Source organism: Panthera onca, assembly GCF_046562875.1.
Source record: "Panthera onca isolate mPanOnc1 chromosome E1 unlocalized genomic scaffold, mPanOnc1 haplotype 2 h2.Chr16_ul_2, whole genome shotgun sequence".
Lineage (NCBI taxonomy): Eukaryota > Metazoa > Chordata > Mammalia > Carnivora > Felidae > Panthera > Panthera onca.
In genome coordinates this window covers 80,044-94,318 of record NW_027675816.1, presented here as the reverse complement: position 1 = coordinate 94,318, position 14,275 = coordinate 80,044, and the positions used below count along the sequence as shown (strand labels likewise).

General features: G+C 46.7%; 1 protein-coding gene across 1 annotated transcript; it reads left to right on the top strand.

Annotated features, from left to right (window-relative positions):
• Positions 1 to 5,604: 5,604 nt before the first annotated feature.
• On the top strand, positions 5,605 to 14,185 carry LOC144614270 (lysozyme-like protein 6). The gene is made up of 5 exons (XM_078437019.2): positions 5,605 to 5,839; positions 10,312 to 10,538; positions 11,468 to 11,626; positions 12,494 to 12,572; positions 13,842 to 14,185. Exons 2-5 carry the CDS (start codon positions 10,400 to 10,402, stop codon positions 13,909 to 13,911), a joined length of 447 nt encoding a protein of 148 aa, XP_078293145.1. The 5' UTR covers positions 5,605 to 5,839; positions 10,312 to 10,399; the 3' UTR covers positions 13,912 to 14,185.
• The last annotated feature ends 90 nt before the right edge of the window (positions 14,186 to 14,275 follow it).

Below are 14,275 nucleotides of genomic sequence, written 5' to 3'. Positions count from 1 at the left end.
ATTATAGATTGGTTGACATTTTCTAGAGTTTCTTATAAATGGAACCGTGCAGTATCTGCTTTTCTTTCTCCTCCTCGTCCTCCTCCTCCTCCTCCTTCTCTCCTCTCCCTCCCTCTCCTTCTCTTTCTTCTTCTTTTTTCGGTCTGACTTCTTTCCCTCAGCATAATCACTTTGAAATTTATCCATTGCATGGACCAGTAGTATATTCCTTTTTATTACTAGGTAGTATTTCCATTGTATGAATGTACTGCCATTTGTCTGCCCATTCAGAATGTTGGTACTTTTAAAAATCAGTCTACTGCCCTAAATATAATAGGAACTGAAAGAAAGGAATAAAACAATAGGTAAATCCCATGTAAATGCTCAGACATGATCGCCCCGGAACATACAATGATGTAGTCAGATACTTCACCTATACATACAGTTACATGGACCCGCTTCTTTGCCGGAGGCTTTGGTTTGGCTCCAAAGGCCAGCGGTTGACCCCTCCACACAGGAGGGGACGATGCTGTGTGGCCTGACGCGTGGGGCCCGAGACTGAGCAGGAGAGGTGGACACAGGCAGATGTCAGCTCCGTGGAAAGATTTCTCACAGGGCTGACCATCAGGGAGGCATGGCCAGTCTCATACGCTAAGGTCCCTATTTGATTTCTCAAAGGTGTGTTTGTATTTTACTTACCTTGCATTTCCCAGCGCAATACCGGGGCTTTCTGTTGGCACTTTTCTGAACCGAGACTTAAGACTTACTTCCTGCCCTCTGCTCTAAAGGCCAGTAGCTGGCATTGGCACATCTCTATCCTGCTGGGAGCCTGTCTCAGGACGGAATATACTTTTATGGAAGAAAGTGTTTAGTGGTGCTTTTGAGGCAACAAGACTTTAGAAACTTCTACTACAGAGGCACCTGGGTGGCTCAGTCAATTAAGCATCCGGCTCACATCATGATCTCATGGTTTCATGAGTTCAAGCCCCGAGTTGGGCTCTGTGCTGGCAGCATGGAGCCTGCTTGGGATTCTCTCTCTCTCTCTCTCTCTCTCTCTCCCTCTCCTCTGCTCACTCTGTCTCTCTCAAAATAAATAAACTTAAAAAAAAAAAAGAAACTTCTAAAAATAAAGCCTTCAGTTATACTTACCTTCTTGGATAATCTATCCACCATGTTATTATTAAAGGAGTCTGTTGTTTGGTGGTAACCCTTGACTTCAGACTGGCTTGTTCTTGCAAGGAACCCATTCCAGAAACTGAAGAATTTCCTTTAACCAGCTCTAATGCTACAGAGAAGTATCAAAGTCCATAGCAAGTATGGTGGGACATGTAATATGCGAGGTCTCTAGTCTTTGTTTCTTTTCTTTTTCTCCTTCTCCTTCTCCTTCTCCTTCTCCTTCTCCTTCTCCTTCTCCTTCTTCTTCTTTTGAAAGAGAGAGAGAGAGAGCACGCCTGTATGCACCCATGCATGTGAGTAGGGGAGGAGCAGAGAGAGAGAAGGAGAGAGAATCTTAAGCAATCTCCATATCCAGCGTGGAGCCCAATGCGGGGCTCGATTTCGTGGTTCGTGAGATCATGACCTGAGCCGAAATCAAGGGTCGGACGCTTAACTGACTGAGCCACCCAGACCCCCTTCTAGTCTTCGTTTCTTGATTCCGTTTTTAACACGCCACCCACACGTCCCCCCCCCCCCCCCGCCCCCGAAGTCCCTTAAATATCTTAATGCTTCCATTCTTATTCTTTGCTTCTTGTTGTTTGCCTTGGAAATGTTTTCCTTCTTTTTTCTAACTTCTCATTGCATGATCAGTCCGTTTGTTTTGCTTTGTTTGAAGGAAAGCAGTTAGGACTACACATTTGCTTCTAAATACATTTTGATTAAGTTTCAGAAACTGCCTACGTTCCTTCATTCTCATCGTTTTAGAAACCTGTTATTCCAGATTTTAATTTGCCTTTGACCTAATAATTATGCCGGGGGGAAAAGTATGTGCGTGTTTCTTTGAAAGTCATAAGAAATTGGGTGGTTTCTTTTACACTGTAGCCTGAGTGTGGAGTCTATAGAATTCCTCCTTTGTGGAGAGCTTGACGTGTTATTTGTAGCCTAGTTTAGAGTCAAATTGTGTAAATATTCGTGAAGTAGTTGAGAAGGTGTGTATTCTGTGGGATAAAGTACAAGCCCAATAATAAAGCCAAAAATTCAGTCTTCTAAATATATGGTTTGAATATATTCCAAAGACAGTGGTGGAACATCTCTGGTGTCTCCGTCCCTGTTTAAGTCTAGAAGCTCTGTGGTCTGTACTCATTCTCTTTGGTCTCATTGTTTTCCACATGCCTTTCCGCTCTGCACTTGGAGAGCTTTTCAAGTGTGTGGCTCCAGCCTCGAGGAACTTTTCTGTGCTGTGGACTCTGCTCTTTGAGCCTTCAATGCAGATCTCATTCCCGGCACTGGGTTTGGGTTCCTTGCATTCTGCGTTTCGGCAAGCTGTATCCATCTTTCTCATATTTTATGGAGAACTCAAAGCAGACATTTCCTTAGGTAGAGCAATTTATTTCCAGAAGCATCCTCTTCCAGCATTGCCCTGAGAACTGGCAAGAGAAGTCCCCAAGTGGGCCCTGTGCTTCAGAGTTCCCCACAACGGGGGCGCCCGGGAGGCTCAGTTGGTGAAGCCTCCGACTTGGGCTCAGGTCGTGATCTCGTGGGTCGTGGGTTCAAGCCCCGCATCGGGCTCTGTGCTGACATCTCGGAGCCTGGAGCCTGCTTCGGATTCTGTGTCTCCCTCTCTCTCTCTGCCCCTCCCCCGCTCATGCTCTGTCTCTCTCTCAAAAATGAATAAACCTTAAAAAAAAATTAGAAAATAGAGTACCCCCCAACAAAATAATCAGATTTATTAAGGACCGCACAATGCCTCTGGCGCTCAGCACTCGCACAGCAGGACCTAACCCTAAACATCCGTGCTCTTCAACAATGTTCAGGCCCCAGGGAGATGCTTCACATCTGACCCTATATTGATGGGGAGAAAAATGCATCAGCTTTGAAAAGTTTAACGAAAGCTTGATGGGCCCCTGCTAGGTACTATCTCTCGGAGGGCAGAGAGATTTTCAGCAGAGAAGTACTTAGGTAAGAAAAAAGACAAATTAACTTGCCAGATCTTTCCTCTCAGCCGGAATGCAACAGATTAAACACAATGAAAGGGCATTTTCTAGTCGTGCTGACTATAGTTTCTTGTTTGCATCTTCTTATTCGTGGTTCTGGGGGTACTACACATGAATTAGGACGGCATTTGCATCCGTTGTAAATGGAAACTGAGGACATTTTTGCGACATTACATAAGCCATGTTACACATTATTCAAATTTGCATTTATATCTAGACTTTAGACATAACGATACTGATTCTTTACACAGGCAGCGAGATGGACACTGAATGCTAGAATTATGAATTTTAACATTTTTATTTAAAAACTCGGGGCACCTGGGTGGCTCAGTCGGTTAAGCGTCTGACTTCAGCTCAGGTCATGATCTTGCAGTTTGTGGGTTCAGGCCCCGCATCGGGCTCTGTGCTGACAGCTCACAGCCTGGAGCCTGTTTCAGATTCTGTGTCTCTCTCTCTGTCTGGCCCTTCCCCTCTCGAGCTTTGTCTCTCTCACTCTCTCTCAAAAATAAATAAACATTAAAAAAATTTAAAAAATAAATTAAAAAAAATAAAAACTTACTTATTTGGGGGGGGTGCCTGACTGGCTCAACTGGTAAACATTAAACATTTGAAAAATAAACGTTTTTTAGTATATGTGCTGCCGAAGCGAGCACAATAAACGTTTTTTAAAAATTAGAAGAGAAAGAACATGTGACTCTTGATCGCAGGGTCACGAGTTTGAGCCCCATGTTGTGGTTAAATTTACTAAAAATAAATATATAAAATAAGTAATAAAAAGTTACTTATTTATAAATCAAATTTTAAATTAAATGTATAATTTAAATACAATTTAAGTTAAACTTTAAAATTAAGTTATTTAATAAAATTTAATTAAGGTTTTAGAGAGTATAATGATATACAGTATTTGGACTTACGTATATTTGATATAAAAATTTGATATTCAGTAATTCTAATCTTTATTTTGCCTTCTGCATTATTAGATACTTTTCAATGTTTAAAAAAAAACCCTAACTTTTTGGAAAAACACTGGAAAATTTTTTCATAAAAAATTGTCGCAAAAAAATTAATAAAAAATAAATATATTTACATTTTTGTTCTTTGAATATAATTGTTTTAATCCTTAAGTAAATTTTAAAATCTTTTTTTTTTAAGAGGAAGTGTGTGAGTGGAGAGGGGCAGAGAGAGAGAGAGAGAGAGAGAGAATCTTAAGCAGCCTCCAGGCTCAGTGCTGAGCCCCAAGCAGGACTCCATCCCAGGACCCTGGGATCATGACCTGAGCCGAAATCAAGAATTGGGTGCTCAACCGACTGAACCACCCAGGCACCCCTAAGATCTTGATTATCATAACATAATTAGGGGCGCCTGGGTGGCTCAGTTGTTGAAGCATCCGACTCTTGGTTTCCCCTCGTGTCATGACCTCACAGTTCTTGAGTTCAAGCCCCGCATCAGGCTCTGTGCTGACAGTGAAGAACCTGCTTGGGATTCTCTCTCTCTCCTTCTCTCTCTGACCCTCTCCCACTCGCTCTCTCTGTCTCTGTCTCTCTCTCTCAAAATAAATAAATAAACTTAAAAAAAATAACATGATTAGCGATTTTGCTGAAAGGAAGAGAAGAAAAATTCCATGGGATCGTCATCATCATTTATGAATGAGGTATACGTTTCTTACTCATCCCAACATCGTCAGCCCAAGCTGCAATGTCCTCAGGAAGAAAAGTCTGGAGGCGGAAGGTACAGGGCAGCACTGCCCACTTAAAGGCTCTTCCTGCTACCTTCTTTCCGCCAGCCCCTACCATCCTGTTTCAGAGGGTAATGTAGCCACCGGTAATAAAACTTTCCTTTGCCTCCTTTCTGCTACAGCAGGTGGTGACTAATGACACTAGGATGTGTGAGCTTCACGGGGAGGTGACAGATTGTCAGGTCACCGCTTCACAGGTGGTTAACCCCACGCTCCCTACTAAGCAGGCCTCTCTTGGTTGCAATTGACAGAAACTCACCTCGAACTTGTTGGCGCAGGAAGGGACATTTATTGAATTGCAGGACTGCAGTAAGGGCAAGACTGTGTTTGGGTCCCGGAAAGGGTAGACTCTAGGAATGGAATCCTGTCTGGACTCTGCTCCCTCTTCAAGGAAGCTTATGCTCTCAGATGGGCTGTGTCCACATGATTCCAAACTGTAGGCCTCTGGCCTCACTCCTGAAGGCTTCCCCTGTAAAGCTGAGCTGTTCCACTTAATTTCTATTCAAAATATAGTGGTGGGGGCCATAGGCACACCCTGTCACCCGGAACACAGTGTCCTGTGACTGGCACTCTCCACTACAACCCCATGGGGGAAGGAGTTCCCCCAAAGGTGGTACCACCCACCAAAGGGAAGGGAGGTGAGGAGGCAGAACAACTAGGACCCTCTGTGCTGCCCCACCCAGGGGCCTTCATGACAGCGATCACCAGTCAGTGCTTTGTACTTTCTGCGGGAAGCTTGCATGGGCCTCCGTTTGCATGGTTTGGACCCAAGTATGTCCAGGAGAATGATGACGTCACAGAACTGAGGTTCCAGAAGGCAGAGTGGCCCAGCGCTCCCACCTTCTTTAGAGCATGGGGAGCTGTGAACTAGGCGGGGCTAGAGTATAGTTCATGAGGAAGAGACTCTTCGTTCTACTGATTCTTGAGGAAAGCCCTGGCTGTCTGGGACCTGGGGTCAGAGAGGGGTAGGAGAGAGGTAAGCTTCGGAAGGGGAGGTGAGAATGCATCTACCAGAGGCACCGTATTCCCCATGGAGACCCCAAGGGGGGACTTCATGGGTAGAGAGAGAGCTCACCCGCTTCCCAAGGCTCAGTGACCCCTGGCAAGTCTTGGAAGGAACCTCCTGAGTCAGGGTGGAGCAGGGTTGCATGGGACACACTCATACTAAAAAATTATTTGTTGTTTGTCTGAAATTCTAATGTAGTTGGGCATCCTGTAAAACTTTCTTTACTAAATCTGGTAACGCCAGGGGGAGGGAGACAAGCAAAAGAATGTTCACAAGCTCAGGCTGGTACGGAGTGAGCTTAGAAGACATCTGTGAGGAAACAAGGCCATTAGGGCAGCCATCTTGCCCAAGCAGCAGCCTGTGGTTGGAGGAACCTAGGCCTTTGCTCTCAGGAACATACACCTGCTTTCAGGGGAAAGATACGCATGCACACACCCACCACACACACACACATGCACACGGTGACAGAAATAGCCCCATTCTGTGTTTTCATGGCATTGATAGTTTTTTTTTTCCAATGTTTATTTATTTTTGAGAGAGAGAGAGAGAGAGAGACAGAGTGTGAGCGGCAGAGGGGGAGAGAGAGAGGGAGACACAGAACCCAAAGCAGGCTCCAGGCTCCAAGCTGTCAGCACAGAGCCCGATGCTGGGCCTGAACCCATGAACCACGAGATCATGACCTGAGCCGAAGTTGGATGCTTAACCGACTGAGCCAGCCCAGGTGCCCCATCCAGTTCTTCACCAAGCTTCCCACCACCTTAGATTTAATATCCATTGATGATTCTTGCCCAAACTAATCTATGATGGCTGCAGAGTGATGATTTTCCAACCTCATGACCACCTCCACGTTTATCACTCACCATCTTATTGTCAGGAAGAGCTCCAACCCCATCCCCGTTATGTATCTGTTTGTCTATTTATTACTATTAAGGACTCAGGGATTCCTATCTCTTTCACTAGATTATAATCTGTCCCTATCCTTATTTTTTTCAAAGACGCTCTAGGCCCAAGGTGGGGTGCTAACTCATGACCCTGAAACCAAGAGTCGCTCGCTCCACCAACTGAGCCGGCCAAGCTCCCCTGTCACTATCTTTATTTGTGTTGATGGCCAAACTGTCCCAGACTACCTTAGAAACCATTCTGTATTAATTCTGTAGCTACGATACCAAAAGCGTAAGCAACAAAAGAAAAGATAGAGAAAACAGTCTTCGTCATCATTGAATTCTTTTGTTTCTAAGAATACCATCAAGAAAGTGAAAGGCAACCCACAGAATGCGAGAAAATATTTGCAAGCCATGCATCTCATAAAGAATTTTTTATTTTTTATTTTTTTTAATTTATTGTTTTTAATTTTATTTTTTATTTGTTAAGAGTTACATCCAAATTAGTTAGCATCTAGTGCAACAATGATTTCAGGAGTAGATTCCTTAGTGCCCCTTACCCATTTAGCCCATCCCCCCTCCCACACCCCCTCCAGTAACCCTCTGTTTGCTCTCTATATTTATGAGTCTCTTCTGTTTTGTCCCCCTCCCTGTTTTTATATTATTTTTGTTTCCCTTCCCTTATGTTCATCTGTTTTGTCTCTTAAAGTCCTCATATGAGTGAAGTCATATGATGTTTGTCTTTCTCTGACTAATTTCACTTAGCTTAATACCCTCCAGTTCCATCCACATAGTTGCAAATGGCAAGATTTCATTCTTTTTGCTTGCCGAGTAATACTTCATTGTATATATATATACAGTCATCCATCATCCATCGATGGGCATTTGGGCTCTTTTCATACTTCAGCTATTGTTGATAGTGCTGCTATAAACATGGGGCTGCATGTGTGCCTTCAAAACAGCACACCTGTATCCCGTGGATAAATGCCTAGTAGTGCAATTGCTGGGTCGTAGGGTAGTTCTGTTTTTAGTTTTTTGAGGAACCTCCATCCTGTTTTCCAGAGTGGCTGCACCAGCTTGCATTCCCATCTGATAAAGAATTTTTACAACTCAATAAAGAAGGACAAATAACCCAACTAGAAAATAGGCAAAAGATCTAAATACTGAATTTCCCCAAAGATATGCAAATGGCCAAAGAGCACATGGAAAGATGCTCAGCGTCATTAGCCACCAGGAAAATGCAGATCCAAACCATCATGTGTACGACTTGGCACCCATTAGGAGAGCTTTGATCAGAAAGACAGTTAATAACAAGTGTTAGCGGGAGGGGGGGGGCCCGGTGGGCTCCATTGGTATAGAGCATGGTGACTCTCAACATCAGGGTCATGGGCAGAACCTACTTTAAAAAAAAAGAGTAAATTGAATTAAAAAAACAAACAAGCGTTGGGGCACCTGGGTGACTCAGTCAGTTGAGCCTCTTGATATCAGCTCAGGTCATGATCTCACAGTCTGTGGGCTCAAGCCCCGCATTGGGCTCTGCGTTGACAGTGAGGAGCCTGCTTGGGATTCTCCCTCTCTCCCTCTCTCTCTGCCCCTCCCTAGCTTTTGTGCACCCTCTCTCTCTCTCTCTCTCTCTCTCTCTCAAAATAACTAAATAAACTTTATAATTTTTTTTTTTTTAAAAGTAACCAGTGTTGGTAAGGATGTGGAAAAGCCGATGGCAATGTAAAATGGTACAGCCACTTTGAAGTCAGGCAGTTGCTCCAAAGTTGAAACTTGAAGTTACTCTATGGCTCAGCAGTTCCATTCCTTGGCGTATATGCCCGAAGGAATGAAAACATTTGTCCACACAAACACTTGTGCGTGAATGTTCACAGCACCGTCATTCATAATAGCCCCAAAGTAGCCCAAAAGTCTATAAAACGATCAATAGAGAGACAAAAGAAGGATTCATCACAAGGAATGAGATCCCAGTGGCTGCCACAACATGAATAAATCTTGAAAACATTGTTAAGCGAAAGAAGCCGGGCTCAAAGGCCACCTATGGTGTGACTATTTGTGTGCAGTGTCCAGGTTAGGTAAATCTAGAGAAATGGAAAGTAGGCTTGTGGTGGGCAGGGGTTGGAGGAGGGGTGGATTAGTGACAGCTAATGGGTATGGGGTTTCCTGTTGGGTTGATGAAAATGTTTTAAAATTGACCGCGATCATAGTCGCACGGCTCTGCAAACACACTATTGAGCTGCACGCTTTAAATTAAGTGATTGTGCGGTATGTGAATTATGTACTGTGAATTTTATCTCAATAAAGCTGTTACCAAGAAAGTGTTCCAGATTTGGCCAGCGGGTGCCCCTCTGAGCTGGCTCTCATGTCCATTTGACGTGCTCCAATCCATATTTTGAGCACTTTCTTACTTTCTAGCACAAGATAATTCAGACTTATTTTATACCCTTTCCTAACTCCAGCCTAGGAATCAACCTTTGTCCCAGAAGTCTTGCTTCCTATTTGGGGGGGAATGCAAAACCAAGATTTAGGCATTTATCATTTCGTTTAATCATCATGACAACCCTAGTAAGTGGGTACTGGCATGTCTTCCTTTTACAAATGAGGCCCGGAGAGGTAAAGTATATTGCCCAAGGTCACACTGCAGCCCAACCTTTGAAAGCAGGCGACGTGAATCCAGGGTCCCCGCCCCTTGCACCTCCCCCTACACACACACAAACACACACACACACACACACACACACACACACACACACAGAGTGTGAAAGTGAAGTTTATTTCTTCAACAAGGTCACTTTTACTTGAGTGACACCAGTTTTTTTTTTTAATTTTTTTTTTTAACGTTTATTTATTTTTGAGACAGAGAGAGACAGATCACGAATGGGGGAGGGTCAGAGAGAGAGGGAGACACAGAATCTGAAACAGGCTCCAGGCTCTGAGCAGTCAGCACAGAGCCCGACGCGGGGCTCGAACTCACATACCGAGAGATCGTGACCTGAGCCGAAGTCGGACGCTTAACGGACTGAGCCACCCAGGCGCCCCGAGTGACACCAGTTCTGAGTGGAAACAAAGGTGTAGAGCTTATAAGACAGCCTCTCAGGAATTGCACAAGGCAGGGTATACCCTTGGGAAAAGTCACATATCATGCGTCTGGGAGCGTGGGGTTGAGGGCAGATCAACACCCAGTGGCCTGGCCCTTCCTACGAGAGCACATGTTCAAACCCACACACGCAAGTACCAATAAAGTCCAGTGCTCATCAATCTCCTTTGCCAGCCTCACTCCCCACCCCTGTACCCAAATGCTGCCCATAGCCAGGTGTCCTTTACAAGAGTGAGAATGGCTAAAAGAGGAGAAAACCTATAGATGAAAGGAGATCAGCCTCGGTTTTTCACTGTTGACGCTGGGCAATGGCTACATGGAGATTCATGATATTATTCTCTCTTATTTTGTAAATGTTTGAAAGTTTCTGTAGTAAAAGAAAGTATAAAATGGTGAGAGGAAAGAGAAATAGCCAGGCGGGGAGCCGTGAGTGAGCCGGGACATTTGGCTGCTCTCTCCAGATTCCTCAGGTGCTCAGAGGAGACCAGCAGCACGTCTGGGAGATCCTCGGGACCACAGGCCCTCAGCTGCACCTTCTCCCCTCCGAAGATGATGAGGATGCTACTCATGTCCTTGGTCAGCTGCCTCGTTGCCATAAATGAGGCCAAGCTCATCAGTCGCTGTGACTTGGCCAGAGTGCTGCACAAGGAGGATCTGGATGGGTTTGAGGGCTACTCCCTGAGTGACTGTGAGTGCCGCTTTCTCACACTCCCGCCCCCCCATTCCTCTTCTGCTCCTGGTCACCTCCTATGTGGCCATCTTTCCATCATTCATCTTTCGAAGCCAAGTTCAAAAAGCAGCCCTCCCCGAGAAGCCCCTCCCAACATTCTATATTCCTTCCACTGAATATTATTAACTGAGCACTTACTATGTACCGGGAACTATTTTAGGGGCTGGGGACAGAGACATCAACAAAGCCCCTTCCTTCACAGTGTTCGCATTCTAGGGGGAGAGGCGAGTCCCAAACAAACACACAAACATATGAAGCACTTCCTGGTGGTGATAAATGTTATGCAGCAGAATAAAGCCAGGGGAGTGAGAGGTAACCTTGTACTTGAAGGGGAAGTCAAGGAATACCTCTCTGAGGAGGTGACATTGAGCAGCACCGAATGAGGCAAAGGACCGGGTCACCCAAATGTCTGGGGAAGAGCATTCCAGGCAGAGGGAGCAGGCAGTGCAAAGGCTTCGTCCTCCTCCCTGGTGGGGCTAGCTTCCTTTTGCCCAGATTTTGCACACACCTGTCTTGTGCCGTCCTTCTTGTTTTATCTTGTCTTGTGGTCCTTTAAGGGGTGCGTCTTCGTTCTTGCTGAAGGCACCAGCTGCCTTTGCCCCAGCTGAATGTCCCTCACTGGGCTTTGCACGGGTCATGGCACACAGTAGGCGATCATCAAGTGCAGGAGATGCGGATGGACAGCGGGATGATGAGCGGTTGTACTGAGGGGCAGGTGGATGGACCGAAGGGCGAGGAGAGAAGCTAATGGGTGTTTCCGGCCAGCTCGCCCCGTCTAGCCTCTTAGGCCTTGTTCCTTTCTTCTGCTTCCCCGTCTCCCTTTCTCCTCCGTGTCCTTTGTCCCTCAGTTCAGAGCCCTCTAAAAACCTTCTTCTCCCTGTTCTAAGGGCTGTGCCTGGCTTTTGTGGAGAGCAACTTCAACCTATCAAAGGTAAATGAAAATGCAGACGGCAGCTTCGACTATGGCGTCTTCCAGATCAACAGCCACTATTGGTGCAATGATCACAAGAGTCACTCGGAAAACATTTGCCACGAGGACTGCAAAGGTCTGGCCGGGGTCTCAGGGTGGGAGAGGGGAGAGGATGAGTGGGGTCTACTCACAGGACTTCTCGTCCCACTCCAAGCCTGGGAATGCACCCAGGAGTGCCTTTGCTGAGCAGAGGATTTCACTAGTGGCTACGATGCCCCTCCGGTTAGGAGATTCTCCGGGGTGCAGGCTCCAGAAAGGCTCTGCACACCCAGTAACAGAGGACAGCAGCGGCCAACATTTAGCGAGAGTGTGTTGTATGCTGAGCACTTCACATGCCAGCTTCTCATGCGGTGGAAACTATTATGATCCCCGCTTTACAGACGAGCAAACTGAGGCTCATAGAACCAGTGCTGAATGCCAGACTGGTGGCCCTGAAGGCTCAGCTCTAACCATCAAGTCCTGACTTTGGTCAATGGCCTGATTGATTCGAGGCCAAGGGCAAACTCCCCACCTCAGAGCCACTCGTGGAGGCTCCACAGGTCCATGACTTTGCCCCTTACTCCCTCTTTCGTACTCTGATCAACATCCCTGCACTCTTCACCTGAAGAGCCTCTCTCATTAGGCAAGGTTTACCTCGGCCTCTGTGCTGCCTGTTTTGACATTTCCTTTCCCTAGAAACCCTCAAACGTGGCGCGAACCAGCATGTACCCTAGCTAGGATGTGTGGTAGTAAACATACATTTACTCCTGCCCCTCCTGCCCCCACCCCTAGCCACCCTTGACCTCTAGCAGCCATCGTAGGGATATCTCCATGGGCCTCTGGGAGGGAGCCCTTGCCTAATCTGGAAGGACTCAGCCCCTGGGGGGCGGGGAGAGCCGGTGTCTGCCTCAGTCTCTGGGACTGTCCTCTGTGTTCTCACAGGTATTCTCTGTCTCCCCTTCAGAACTGCTGAGCCCCGATCTTCTCTCAACCATCAACTGTGTGAAAAAGATTGTGTCTGGAGCAGGGGGAATGAAGAACTGGTGAGGAGGTCACTGTGGGACTAAGTCAGCAGGCAGAGCCCCAAGAAGGATGTAGTGACAGGAGGGGACAGGAGGCAAGGACTCCACCCCTTCTAACCATCTAGAAAAATGGGGGAGAGCGGCGCGGCTTGGAACTGGGACTTACAAGACTTGGGATCTGGGTCTTTGTCTGATGTTGTATTAAAACTGTTTTGGGCACAGTAGCAAAGGAACTTGAGTTAGCTGAGGGAGATGGCTTCGGAGGGGACAAGGTGTCTCACCGAGCTTACCCAAGGGGTCTCTTCTCTGGAAGAGAACGGAGGCGGAGCTGGGAACTATCAGTGTGGCTTTCCTGACAAGTTTCTGCCTCCTCGTGCATTTCCTTCACTACTTTCTTTGTAGAGCAGTATATTCTGCTCCCCATTCCAGAGGACAGACTGTGGCTGCCCCCAAGTTAACGGGCTAATGTTCTGAGCAGTCACGGAGACTGGCTAGTCTCAGCCCCAGAGTCCAAGGGGCTGGGATAGAGAATCTGATTGGCTCAGCTTGGACCCATCATCCCCGAGCGGTTCAATGAGCTGTAGGTGTGGGACCAGTTAAGCAGCACCATCATGCTGGCCACGGGTGGGGGGTGGGGCTGGCCCTCTCCATAATTCGCAGCAACATTTTCTATAAAAGGTGCGTAGCTCCTCAGCTGAGCAAATACCCCCAAAGCTGTCAGCTTCCCAGTGGTAGACAGTGCAATGGTTGCTTCACTTTTCTGAGCTTCAAATTGGAGATAGATAGATAGATAGATACATAGATAGATAGACAGATAAGTTGCCTCTACAGGTGTCTGTGAGGAAGGAGGGGGTTAAGTGCCTTGTCTACTCTAAGAACACCATGCGGGAGAGACGCTGACGGCTACTAGGGATGACCCTCTCTGGAGGGAGAGTCGATAGTTGCCCCTGAGATTGACGGATTGGTTATTTATTTATTTATGTATGTATTTATCTTTCTGTTTGTTTAGTGCCTCTCAGCCTTGTAAAATGGTGCACTCCCCCTTCGGGGCCAGAGGAGGATTTGAAAACGTGGGGGCATGCTGGACGGGGGGAGGAGCCAAACACCACAGATAAGAGAAATTTAAAGGAAGGCTCAGAGGGGCCACGGGGGGACAGACCAGAGAGCGAGCAGTGAAGGGGGTTCTGTGCATTGCCGTGCTGTGCCGTGCGTTCACTAAGTGCTGGGTCATGGATGTGGAGAAGGAGCTACTAAGTAGGAAGCAAGAACCCAGCCTTCTTCTCTCCACAGGGTGGCATGGAGGTTGCACTGTGCGGGCCGGCCACTCTCCTACTGGATGACGGGGTGTCACAAGGAATGAGACAGGCGTGGAGTCATTCCAGCGTTCCTCTTCTCGCCTGGGGATTCTTCATGTCTTCTTCCTCTTGCCTCCACTTCACGTTATTTGCTTTCCTTCCCATGTTCAAAAAGGACTGACCGGAGCCCCAGGAATAAATGGTTTTCTAGGGCTTTCTCCTTGCACCCATCCAGGCCCAGGCCCCTGGTTCCTGACTGTCATTCGCGAACCAAGAGAGGACCACAGTGAAGAAGTTGTTATATTTGGGGAATTATTAAAGCATTCCTTGTGCAAAGAATGTGTTGGTTTCTTCATTTTTCATTCCAGATATCTTCGAGTACCTAGTATGGCAGGAGGGTGGTGGGCACTAGAAGAAGGAAGGTAAATC

Excerpts from the sequence above, each read along its gene's own strand:
- LOC144614270 (XM_078437019.2), top strand. The coding sequence starts at position 10,400 with ATGATGAGGATGCTACTCATGTCCTTGGTCAGCTGCCTCGTTGCCATA. Across the intron at positions 11,627-12,493 it reads TTGCCACGAGGACTGCAAAG|AACTGCTGAGCCCCGATCTT; the intron begins GTCTGGCCGGGG and ends TCTCCCCTTCAG. Across the intron at positions 12,573-13,841 it reads GCAGGGGGAATGAAGAACTG|GGTGGCATGGAGGTTGCACT; the intron begins GTGAGGAGGTCA and ends TTCTCTCCACAG.